At 32.1% G+C, this 13,838-nt stretch overlaps 1 protein-coding gene and 1 long non-coding RNA gene across 2 annotated transcripts; both read right to left on the reverse strand.

Annotated features, from left to right (window-relative positions):
- Positions 1-1,686: 1,686 nt before the first annotated feature.
- LOC141455169 (uncharacterized) lies at positions 1,687-4,743 on the reverse strand. Its single transcript, XM_074130030.1, has one exon. It carries the CDS (start codon positions 4,741-4,743, stop codon positions 1,687-1,689), a length of 3,057 nt encoding a protein of 1,018 aa, XP_073986131.1.
- Positions 4,744-7,406: 2,663 nt separating this feature from the next.
- On the reverse strand, positions 7,407-13,838 carry LOC141455108 (uncharacterized). The gene is made up of 2 exons (XR_012459152.1): positions 13,468-13,838; positions 7,407-7,765 (listed from the first exon to the last, which is right to left on the reverse strand). It is a non-coding gene; the product is annotated as an uncharacterized lncRNA (long non-coding RNA).

A 13,838-nucleotide genomic window follows, 5' to 3' on the forward strand; every position in this document is an offset into this window, starting at 1 on the left:
TAAAGAACCCCTAGTACTGAATAGGAACGGGTAGACGGGAATGAATGTCCCTATCTACTATCTAGCGAAACCACGGCCAAGGGAACGGGCTTGGAAAAATCAGCGGGGAAAGAAGACCCTGTTGAGCTTGACTCTAGTCTGGTACTGTAAGAAAACATGAGAGGTGTAGCATAAGTGGGAGGTAGTTTTTTTAAACTGCCGACAATGAAATACCACTACTTTCATTGTTTCCTTACTTACTCGGTGAGGCGGAGGGCGTCCGTCGGGGTGATACCACCTCGGCGTGACGGTATTCTCGTGCCAAACGCCAAGGGTTGTCGACGTTCGATCGTACGCCTTGTCGCGTTTAAGATGTGGATATTCCTAAACGGAATTGATGCGTCTTATTCGTTGTGCAATGGCGGATTCGGTCGTATCGTTCGGCAACATACTCCCTAGCGTGATCCGATTCGAGGACACTGCCAGGCGGGGAGTTTGACTGGGGCGGTACATCTGTCAAAAAATAACGCAGGTGTCCTAAGGTCAGCTCAGCGAGGACAGAAACCTCGCGTAGAGCAAAAGGGCAAATGCTGGCTTGATCCCGATGCTCAGTGGGCATAGGGACTGCGAAAGCACGGCCCATCGATCCTTTTGGCTTGAAGAGTTTTCAGCAAGAGGTGTCAGAAAAGTTACCACAGGGATAACTGGCTTGTGGCGGACAAGCGTTCATAGCGACGTCGCTTTTTGATCCTTCAATGTCGGCTCTTCCTATCATTGCGAAGCAGAATTCGCCAAGCGTCGGATTGTTCACTCGCCAATAGGGAACGTGAGCTGGATTTAGACCGTCGTGAGACAGGTTAGTTTTACCCTACTGATAACAGGTCGTTGCCGTAGTAATCCTGCTTAGTACGAGAGGAACCGCAAGTTCGGGCATTTGGTACACGCACTCGGTCGACAGGCCGGTGGTGCGATGCCACCGTCCGCGGGATTATGCCTGAACGCCTCTAAGGCCGAATCCCGACTATGGTTCAACGATTTAACAATGGGTCCCGTGAGTCGAAAGGCTCAAAACAATGTGACTTTAATAGGCGGCCGGTTTAAACGGCTGTCGCCTGAGCCTTGTGGCTAAAAATTCCATTGTGTAATTAAATATATAGTAAATTCTAGATATTTAATTGTTTTTTTTAGCGTAACATGGTTGAACCCTTCGGGGAGTTCGATGTCGGGACCCAGAATCGTCTGTAGACGACTTTTGTACCGGGCGGGGTGTTGTACTCGGGAGAGCAGTTAACTCGCTGCGATCTGTTGAGACTCAGCCCTAGCTGGGGAGATTCGTTCTAAAAGAAATTAGAATGAGACTCCCGTAATTTTTAAAGAACAATGTATGAATAAATCACTGGTTCACTAGAAAAAAATGAAATGAGTTCTTTACTCTGCAATAAACCATGACACACTGTGCTTCAGCCACTACCGTCCTGTTGGTAGCGCTGGTGTCGATGTGTCGACCATCACTTTATTATGTAACAAAATATACAAATCAAAATATGTACACAATTCAAAATACATAATTCAATAGAGCCTGATGCATACAATTTATGACTTAACATCCACCCCCCCTTGAAAGGCGAAAGTCTTTCAAAAAAAAAAAAAACAAACAAACAAAAAACAAACAATTTTCAAATTTTCATTGCTCTTCATTCAATGACATCATTCCTCTTCTTGATCAGGAAGTGGAAGCGGGTACAGTTTATTCACAGTCCTTGTAAACTGTTTACTGGAGCTTGTCTTAACTGTAGCTACACGTACGACGCCATCCGAGCCAGTGTGTATCTGAACTACTCTTGCTAAAATCCATTGTTGTGGTTGTAAAGCAGGATTGTCTAAGAGAACAACGTCTCCTACTTGCACGTTCTTGTGTCGGTCTTTCCATTTGTATCTTTGCTGCAGCTGCATTAGAAATTCCGTTTTCCATCTTCTCCAGAAATGCTGGACGACAGATTGAACCATTTGCCAACGTTTGAGCCTGTTGACTGGTGTACTTGTGTGATCCGTTTCTGACGGCATTGCAAGCGAGTCACCAACTAGGAAGTGTGAAGGGGTTAGTGGGGAAAGGTCTTCAGGACTGGAAGAAAGATAAGTTAATGGGCGAGAATTTAAAATAGCTTCTATTTGAGTTAATACTGTGTATAACTCTTCGAAATTTAATATTGAATTGCCTATAACTCTTTTAAGATGATACTTAACACTTTTAACTCCTGCTTCCCAAATTCCTCCAAAATGTGGCGAACGGGCGGGTATAAATTTCCATTCTATACCTTCTGAAGCCAATAATTCAGGAACTGATTGATTTATTTCTTTATTTTTAAATAACTTGTTTAGTTCTTTAGCAGCACCCACGAAGTTGGTGGCATTGTCCGAATATATTCTAGTACATACGCCTCTCCTAGACATAAATCTCCTTAAGGCAGCAAGGAAAGCATTCGTTGTGAGATCACTAACGACCTCTAAATGTATCGCACGAGTCGCAAAACATACGAAAACACAAATATAAGCCTTAGTTGTTTTAGTGGATTTTCGAACACCTGATTTGATAGTAATAGGTCCAGCAAAATCTAGTCCGGTAATTGAGAATGGTCTGGATACGCTAACTCTATCTTTAGGTAAATGACCCATGATAGCCGGTTTATTTTTCGGTTCAGCCTTAAAACAGATGACACATTCTCTACAGATTTGTTTTGCCATTATTTTGCCTTTAATTGGCCAATACATTTGTCTAATGGCTGTTAATAAACTTTGAGGTCCTGCATGTAGATAAATAATATGAAAATATCTAAATATTAATTTTGTAACATGATGTGCGTATGGAAGTATAATAGCATTAACTTGATCTGCAGGGAGTGATGCATTTCTTAAACGCCCTCCTACTCTTAAGATACCGTTTTTATCCAGAAAGGGATTTAAATTATGAATTTTACTTTTTTTATTTAATTGATTTCCCTTTTCTAATGTCTTGATTTCAATGTAAAACACTTCTGCTTGTACTAATTGATATATTTTAAATTTTGCATTGTTATATTCACTTGTAGTTAAAAAATCGCAACTTCGATTTTCCTTTTCCACTTGAAGAGAATTTATGAACCTCAAAATATAAGCTACGATTCTGACTAATTTAACCCATGAAGAATAACGAGAAAGTAGTTCAAAGGTTTGCTTCTCACTGCAAGCGTTCATCAACGAATATTTAATTGGTTTTGCTTCTGGAATTTCCTCTATATTCTCATTGATTTCACTTGGTGGCCAATCTTTTTCATTTAATGCTAACCAATAGGGCCCATTAAACCACATAGAAAGGTTCATAAAGTGTCTAACATCTACTCCTCTAGAAGCAACATCACTAGGATTGTCTTCGCTTCGCACATGTTTCCAATTCCGAATTAAAGTATTTTCTTGAATGAATGCTACCCTGTTGCTTACATATGTTTTCCACTGATATGGATTTCCTTTTAACCAAGCTAAGACTATGGATGAATCAGTCCAAAATCTACATTCTCTGCAGTTGACATTAAGTGCGTTTGTGACCTTCAACATTAGCCGTGTTAACAGTTGAGCACCATTTAGTTCTAGTTCAGGCAAAGTTCTATTCTTTAATGGAGCGACTCTGGCCTTGGCACATAACAGATGAAAAGTAATACTTGTCTCTGCAAATGAACGCAAATAAACACTTGCCGCATAAGCATTTTCACTTGCATCGCAAAATCCGTGTAATTCCATTTTATCAGAATATTTTGCACGACGTGGAATTTGAAAATCTTCAATTGCACTGAGCTGATTAAAAAACTTACACCATTTGACTGCTAATTGATACGGAAGCTGATCGTCCCATTTTAAATTATTCATCCAAAGCTGCTGAATAAATATTTTTCCTTTTATGACAACAGGTGTTAAAAAGCCTAATGGATCGAATATCTTGAACAACTCTGATAATATGGTTCGTCTTGAAATTACAAAGGAGTGTTGAAAAGGTTGTATTTTATATTCAAAAGTGTCTGAAAAGGGTTTCCATGCTAATCCCAAAGTTTTGATGCTCTCATTTGCTCCAATATCTACAATGTGATAAGGATCTTCTACTTTGGATGAAATTTTCTTTAATATATCCTTTGAATTCGAGCACCACTTCCTTAAGGTAAAGCAACCAGAACTAAGAATACTAGTTACTTGCAATTGTATATTTTTTAAAGATTCGAAATCATCTGCACCTGTCATCAAATCATCCATGTAAAAATCTCTTTCAATCACCATTGATGCTGTAGGAAATTCAGCTTTATTTTCTTCTGCTAATTGTACCAGACATCTCGTGGCAATGAAACTGGCTGGTGTAGTGCCATAAGTTAAGGTCAATAAACGATAATGTTTGAGCTCTTGATTAGGCGATTCTCTCCATACAATTCTTTGAAACTCAACATGATGTCTTTTAATTAAAATTTGACGATACATTTTGGCTATATCAGCCGTCAAGACATATTTGTGCATCCTGAATCTTAGCATAATTGAGAACAGATCACTTTGAATGACTGGTCCCTTTAAAAGAATGGAATTCAATGAAATACCATCAGGAGGGCTAGTAGTGGCATCAAACACTACTCTTATGTGTGTAGTTGTACTTTCCTTAAAAACAGGATGATGAGGCACATAATATTTGCAGTTATTAACAGATTCGTTAGGTTTGATTTCTTCCATGTGCTCTAATTGCTCATATTCCCTCATGAAGTCGACTTATTGTTTATGTATTTGAGGTTGAGAGTGGAACCTTTGCTCTAAATTGTGAAATCTTTTAACTGCATTATTTAAGTTGTCCCTTAAACATTCAGGATCCTTTTTGAATGGTAATTCTACTATGAATCTACCATCACTACCTCTTTCAAAAGTTTGTTCGTATAAACTATTGCACAATTTTTCTTCTGGTGTTAATTTATGAACTTTGAATTCGTTTGTATCTATTTCCATTGAATTTGAAACAGTAGTAAAGAAACTATTAACAGGTGCGGAACTCCTTGAAGCAACTGTTCCAGAAGCAATCCAACCCAAAACAGTGTTTTGAAATATTAATGAGTAAGAAGTATCCTTGCAAACGATTTGCTCTGGTTTCAATAATTGAAAGAATATTTCCGCTCCCAGCAATATGTCTACGTTAGCGCTTTCAGAAAATGTAGGATCTGCCAAATCATCTTGTATGTGATACGGAATGCTAGACTGTTTAATATCTATATTTTGTGTTGGAATAAAATTAGTAATGTTAGGTAATACGTGTAAATTCAATGTTGTGGAAAATTTAGATTTTGCGGAATATATGTTCGTGTTTATATAATACGCTGTATGCGAATTATTTCCGTTAAGCCCTTTAATTGAGATGCAAGTTTTATGTTTTACTAATTTCAATTTATTACACAAGTTTTTTGTTATAAAACTTAACTGGGAACCGCTGTCCAAAATGGCTCGACAATTGAACACATTACCAAATTTATCTTTAATATGGATAATAGCTGTTGATAAAAGAATTCTAGGAATATTATTAGAAAAGCTATATAAAGAAGTATTAATAGAAGAAACTTCCTTTGTCGGCGCGGTTAAGTCGGGCTTGTTGGTAATCCCTCCAATACTAGCATTTGTTGATTTCTTATGAAGTAATGTGTTGTGTTTACCCTGGCATATTTTGCAATGGCCGCCTTTACAATCTTTCACTGCATGCCCTTTAGATAAACAATTGAAACATAATTTTAATTTTTGAATAGTTTCATTACGCTCCAACGACGTTTGTTTTAAAAATGCATCACAATTAAAAATATTATGTGTTTTAGTACATAGAGGACAAACTTTACAGTCTTTGTTATTTTGGCTGATAAAACAATTTTGTTCCTTAACCTTTGGTTTATTATTACGGGATTTTTCTGAATTTATATGCAATGAGCTTGATTTACTTTTATCCTCGTAACTTTCCAGAGAATTACATGTATTATTTAAAAACGTAAACATTTCTTCGAATGTCGGAACCTCTGTGCCTTTTAAAGAATTTTCCCATTGTTTTAAAGTTATTTTATCTAATTTACTGCTGACGATATGTATTAATAGACTATCCCATTGATCTGTGGGTTGATTAAGATTTTTTAAGGATCTTAATTGCTTTTTGATGCTATTTTGAAGGTTTCTAATGGCACCTGAATTTGAATATTCTAATTTTGGAATATTAAATATGGCGGATATGTGTGACTGAACAATAATGCGTTTATTGTTATATCTTTCTTGCAATAGCTCCCAAGCTACTTCATAATTATCATTTGTGACAGTAAGAGATTCAATTAAATCTGCCGCCTCACCTGTTAATGATCCTCTTAAATAATGGAATTTAGTGACCTCTGCAATGCCTTCTAGATTATGAACTAAGGTCTTAAATGAATCAAAAAATGGTTGCCAATTTTCATAGCTTCCATTGAATATGGGAAGATTAATCTTCGGAAGTTTTGCAAGTGCTAATTTATGATAAATTTGTTTATTTTTCTCACTATTTGCAACTTGTAACATACTAATTTTGTTTTTAAATTTGGATAAAGTATCATAATATTGTTTTTCAAAATCTACTCTGTACTTCTCATGTTCCGCAACCTCCTCATCACTGATAATATTCTCTATTTTGAACTGAATTTCTTCAAATTGATTTAAAATATCTGGCATAGCAGATTGTCTGTCTTCTAGTTGCCCCACATCATCTGCGTCAAACTCGTTGATAAAAGACAAAAGTCTTGTAACTTTACCTTTGACGGTACCTCTTTGCCTAATTAATATCTTAATATCATCCATAATTAAATGAATTTAATATTATGAATATTCTCGCCTCAATTAACTTGATAAATGAAGGAAAAATGATACAGGTTATTATTGAAAATGATAAGGAAAACAATTATGAAATAATGAAAAGAAGGATTGAAATGTGAATGACTCACCCAATGCAATAAATCTGATAATGATCCGGTTTGGATGACCAAAATATGTATGAATAAATCCTGTTCACCACCGACAGGACATGCCGCGAACATGCCAGTTACACCGACAGGCGGCGAACCAACAGCGCGGCACGCAGAACCAACTACGAGCTTTTTAACCGCAACAACTTTAATATACGCTATTGGAGCCGTTTCTCAGGCTCCCTCTCCGGAATCGAACCCTGATTCCCCGTTACCCGTGAGGGCCATGGTAGACACAGAGTCTACCATCGACAGCTGTTAAGTCAGGCGTTTGAAAGAGATGTCGTCAGTACGGTGACTGTACGATCACAAGTGTTATCTAGATTCACCAAAACAACGCCCAGACAAGCCGGGCGAATGGTTTTGATCTAATAAAAGCGTCCTTTCCATTTCTGGTCCGGACTTAGTTGCATGTATTAGCTCTAGAATTACCACAGTTATCCACGTACGAAACGTGAAAACTCTAGTAAATTAAAACTGGTTTACTGAGCCCTTTGCGGTTTCACTTTAATTTAGTATGTACTGACACTTGAGATTTCACTTCACTTTGAGACAAGCATATGACTACTGGCAGGATCAACCAGAGAGTTTTTAAATCCTCCTTTAGAGAACATATAAAAACAATCTTGAAGATTTTTCTTTTATTATAGTTTTAAATTTTGCTAATAAAAAATAAAACATTTATAATAAAAGTTTGTTTTCGATTACAAATAATGATAAATTTTTTTATGAGGAAAAAATAATTCCCCACAAAATACAAAACTATTCAACTTTTTGTTTCCTTTTTCCAAATTTAGCATTATTGCGAAAAATAAAATTTTCTTACTTTAAAAATAAAAATTATTTTTATTAAACAAAATGTTTCTAACTTTAAAATATTATATGTAATATATATAAAGAAGAAAATTTGTCGCCAAACTATTTTTTATATTATAGGTAACCAGTTTGCCGCTATATATTTTCTATGTGAATGTTGCAAAGAACAAACACACAACGGCTATAGCTGTAACACAAATTATACTAGCAATAATAAAAATTAAAAGTAGTAGGTAATAGAATTTCTACCTGCTTGCTGTAAGCAACAACAACACATAGCAGGTAGAATGCACCATTCTTAAACATATAACTATCTAAACTAGTTTACCATGTATATATATTTTTTGAAAATATATATCGTACATATAATCTTTTACACACGTTTGTATATACAAATACTTGAAAAGAACATTTTAAAATATATATGTAATCTCATCAAAATTATATAAATTTTTTTTTTAAAAAATAAAATTCTAAAAGTATACATTCTAATGTATACATTGTAGTTTTAAAAAACGAATATATCTGTTAGTTTACAATGTATACTTTTAATAATTATTAATTTGGATGTGTATGTTATTTAGGCTTTATTTCCTGTATCTATTTCCATTGAATTTGAAACAGTAGTAAAGAAACTATTAACAGGTGCGGAACTCCTTGAAGCAACTGTTCCAGAAGCAATCCAACCCAAAACAGTGTTTTGAAATATTAATGAGTAAGAAGTATCCTTGCAAACGATTTGCTCTGGTTTCAATAATTGAAAGAATATTTCCGCTCCCAGCAATATGTCTACGTTAGCGCTTTCAGAAAATGTAGGATCTGCCAAATCATCTTGTATGTGATACGGAATGCTAGACTGTTTAATATCTATATTTTGTGTTGGAATAAAATTAGTAATGTTAGGTAATACGTGTAAATTCAATGTTGTGGAAAATTTAGATTTTGCGGAATATATGTTCGTGTTTATATAATACGCTGTATGCGAATTATTTCCGTTAAGCCCTTTAATTGAGATGCAAGTTTTATGTTTTACTAATTTCAATTTATTACACAAGTTTTTTGTTATAAAACTTAACTGGGAACCGCTGTCCAAAATGGCTCGACAATTGAACACATTACCAAATTTATCTTTAATATGGATAATAGCTGTTGATAAAAGAATTCTAGGAATATTATTAGAAAAGCTATATAAAGAAGTATTAATAGAAGAAACTTCCTTTGTCGGCGCGGTTAAGTCGGGCTTGTTGGTAATCCCTCCAATACTAGCATTTGTTGATTTCTTATGAAGTAATGTGTTGTGTTTACCCTGGCATATTTTGCAATGGCCGCCTTTACAATCTTTCACTGCATGCCCTTTAGATAAACAATTGAAACATAATTTTAATTTTTGAATAGTTTCATTACGCTCCAACGACGTTTGTTTTAAAAATGCATCACAATTAAAAATATTATGTGTTTTAGTACATAGAGGACAAACTTTACAGTCTTTGTTATTTTGGCTGATAAAACAATTTTGTTCCTTAACCTTTGGTTTATTATTACGGGATTTTTCTGAATTTATATGCAATGAGCTTGATTTACTTTTATCCTCGTAACTTTCCAGAGAATTACATGTATTATTTAAAAACGTAAACATTTCTTCGAATGTCGGAACCTCTGTGCCTTTTAAAGAATTTTCCCATTGTTTTAAAGTTATTTTATCTAATTTACTGCTGACGATATGTATTAATAGACTATCCCATTGATCTGTGGGTTGATTAAGATTTTTTAAGGATCTTAATTGCTTTTTGATGCTATTTTGAAGGTTTCTAATGGCACCTGAATTTGAATATTCTAATTTTGGAATATTAAATATGGCGGATATGTGTGACTGAACAATAATGCGTTTATTGTTATATATTTCTTGCAATAGCTCCCAAGCTACTTCATAATTATCATTTGTGACAGTAAGAGATTCAATTAAATCTGCCGCCTCACCTGTTAATGATCCTCTTAAATAATGGAATTTAGTGACCTCTGCAATGCCTTCTAGATTATGAACTAAGGTCTTAAATGAATCAAAAAATGGTTGCCAATTTTCATAGCTTCCATTGAATATGGGAAGATTAATCTTCGGAAGTTTTGCAAGTGCTAATTTATGATAAATTTGTTTATTTTTCTCACTATTTGCAACTTGTAACATACTAATTTTGTTTTTAAATTTGGATAAAGTATCATAATATTGTTTTTCAAAATCTACTCTGTACTTCTCATGTTCCGCAACCTCCTCATCACTGATAATATTCTCTATTTTGAACTGAATTTCTTCAAATTGATTTAAAATATCTGGCATAGCAGATTGTCTGTCTTCTAGTTGCCCCACATCATCTGCGTCAAACTCGTTGATAAAAGACAAAAGTCTTGTAACTTTACCTTTGACGGTACCTCTTTGCCTAATTAATATCTTAATATCATCCATAATTAAATGAATTTAATATTATGAATATTCTCGCCTCAATTAACTTGATAAATGAAGGAAAAATGATACAGGTTATTATTGAAAATGATAAGGAAAACAATTATGAAATAATGAAAAGAAGGATTGAAATGTGAATGACTCACCCAATGCAATAAATCTGATAATGATCCGGTTTGGATGACCAAAATATGTATGAATAAATCACTGGTTCACTAGAAAAAAATGAAATGAGTTCTTTACTCTGCAATAAACCATGACACACTGTGCTTCAGCCACTACCGTCCTGTTGGTAGCGCTGGTGTCGATGTGTCGACCATCACTTTATTATGTAACAAAATATACAAATCAAAATATGTACCCAATTCAAAATACATAATTCAATAGAGCCTGATGCATACAATTTATGACTTAACAAACAATATATATATATATATATATATATATATATGTATTTTCATTTTTTTTTTTTTAAACTTTTGGACTTTGATATATTATTTATGATGATATATTATTTATGATATATTATTTATGATGATATATTATTTATAATGATATATTATTTATATACAGAAAAGTATACATTGTAATATTTGAGTGTAGTAGATTTTTATTTTAATTAAATAAAAGGTATACATTGTAAAATAATGCTATATAAATTTTTCTTTTTATAAAATAAAGAAAACACCCACCAATGCCCACAGGTATTCAACATTGGTTAATAAAACACACCCAAACGTTTCGCAATAATATTGCCCGCGTATTTAACTTTATTTCTCGTTCCCGCTATATTTCTTTAACTTTTTTTATTTTATTTTTTAAACCATTTGCATAAATGTAATAATAAAAAACGAAAATAAGCAAAGTATACACTGTTTAATAATTTAGGTATACATTGTATAATATACATACATTTCATATTGTGTAAAAAGGAAAGAAAGTACTAAAAGTGTAAAAATCTAATTATTCAAGAAAGAAAAAAAGTTTTACAAAATTTTCAATTATTATTATTATTATTATTATTTTTTTTTTTTTAATAAACTTGTATACATTTTGTTTAAGAAAAATTTAATAAAATAAAAATTCTAAAAGTATACACTCTCAACATTGTTTAATTATTAAAGTATACATACAATGTAAAGTAGATTCTTTTTCAAAACTAAACTCGTATATAAGCTAATTAAAAAGTTATGGGGGAATCACAAAAGTAAAAACTATTATTAATAATTTATTTTTACTTGCTTATAATATTACAACTGTTTCAAGGGTTTGACTCCAGCATTTACAGATAAAAAAAAAAAAAAAAATAGACTAATTAAATATATTCACTTCAATCAAATCAAATGGAAAAAAAACTATTTATTAAATTAATAAATTAACAAATTTATAGAATTAAATGCATAAATACCTTATTTTAAAACACGTTCTCTAACACAAAATTTCATATTGTATAGATAAAGTAAAGTTTATATTTTGTACATATGTAAGTATTTAAAACATCTAACATCGGGCAGATAATTAGGAAATGAATCTTTATTGTTGCAACATAGCGGGCAGTTGTAATCAGTATTAAACTTATGGACCCTACTGAGGATGTATAGTTGAGGGAATAATAATCTTCTCAGAGATTAATCTTAGTTAAACGGCAATTCTGATCACACCAATGTGACATTTAAAATGAACATATTGTTCACCCAATCCAAAGCTGCTAATATCTATGAGGAAAGTGTTTAATCTGGCGTTCAACATTCTTACTAATTAGATTATTGTTAAATCTAATCTTGCCATGATATCAGATAATTTACCATAGTGAGTATATACTGTTTTTCCCAGACATCATCGGAACCAATAATCTAAAACTACTTTCCCAAATCAGCCAGCGGTCCAATTAAAAAAGATGCTAGGGCTGGCTATCAATGTTTTCAAGCAACACGTCAAGCTAGAAATCTATTTTCAGGCATGGCTAAAATTTTCTACCATAAAGAGACTGTTGGTTTAAAATTTTTTGAAATTATATGAGTATATTTCAACCTTTAACCTCACAAATGAATCTAGATATATTTTATATATATATTTTAAAATGTTCTTTTCAAGTATTTGTATATACAAACGTGTGTAAAAGATTACATGTACGATATATATTTTCAAAAAATATATATACATGGTAAACTAGTTTAGATAGTTATATGTTTAAGAATGGTGCATTCTACCTGCTATGTGTTGTTGCTTACAGCAAGCAGGTAGAAATTCTATTACCTACTACTTTTAATTTTACATTGTAAAAGTAAACTTTTAAACACTGGAATAAAAGTGATTATTATTATTTTTTTTTTTTTAAAAGTATACATTGTAAACTAACAAGAAAGTAATTTATTCAAACGTACAATGTATACCATTAGAATGTATACTTTTAGACAAATTTAGCTATATAAGTATACATTGTAAAGTAGATTAAAAAAAAAAAAAACTAAAAAATATATAATAAAAGTGTACATTGTAAAAGTGAACTTGTAAATACAAAAGTATACATTGTAAATTAACTTTAAAAAAATTTTTAAACGTACAATGTATACATTAGAATTTCAGACAGACAGACAAAATTATCAATAGAAGTATAAAATGTAGATTTTTAAAAATTAAGAATTTAAAAGAAAATAAAGCCTAAATAACATACACATCCAAATTAATAATTATTAAAAGTATACATTGTAAACTAACAGATATATTCGTTTTTTAAAACTACAATGTATACATTAGAATGTATACTTTTAGAATTTTATTTTTTAAAAAAAAAATTTATATAATTTTGATGAGATTACATATATATTTTAAAATGTTCTTTTCAAGTATTTGTATATACAAACGTGTGTAAAAGATTATATGTACGATATATATTTTCAAAAAATATATATACATGGTAAACTAGTTTAGATAGTTATATGTTTAAGAATGGTGCATTCTACCTGCTATGTGTTGTTGTTGCTTACAGCAAGCAGGTAGAAATTCTATTACCTACTACTTTTAATTTTTATTATTGCTAGTATAATTTGTGTTACAGCTATAGCCGTTGTGTGTTTGTTCTTTGCAACATTCACATAGAAAATATATAGCGGCAAACTGGTTACCTATAATATAAAAAATAGTTTGGCGACAAATTTTCTTCTTTATATATATTACATATAATATTTTAAAGTTAGAAACATTTTGTTTAATAAAAATAATTTTTATTTTTAAAGTAAGAAAATTTTATTTTTCGCAATAATGCTAAATTTGGAAAAAGGAAACAAAAAGTTGAATAGTTTTGTATTTTGTGGGGAATTATTTTTTCCTCATAAAAAAATTTATCATTATTTGTAATCGAAAACAAACTTTTATTATAAATGTTTTATTTTTTATTAGCAAAATTTAAAACTATAATAAAAGAAAAATCTTCAAGATTGTTTTTATATGTTCTCTAAAGGAGGATTTAAAAACTCTCTGGTTGATCCTGCCAGTAGTCATATGCTTGTCTCAAAGTGAAGTGAAATCTCAAGTGTCAGTACATACTAAATTAAAGTGAAACCGCAAAGGGC

The sequence above is a fragment of the Rhodnius prolixus genome, unplaced genomic scaffold, assembly GCF_049639745.1.
Source record: "Rhodnius prolixus isolate KJV_2025 unplaced genomic scaffold, Rpr scaffold_27, whole genome shotgun sequence".
NCBI lineage: Eukaryota > Metazoa > Arthropoda > Insecta > Hemiptera > Reduviidae > Rhodnius > Rhodnius prolixus.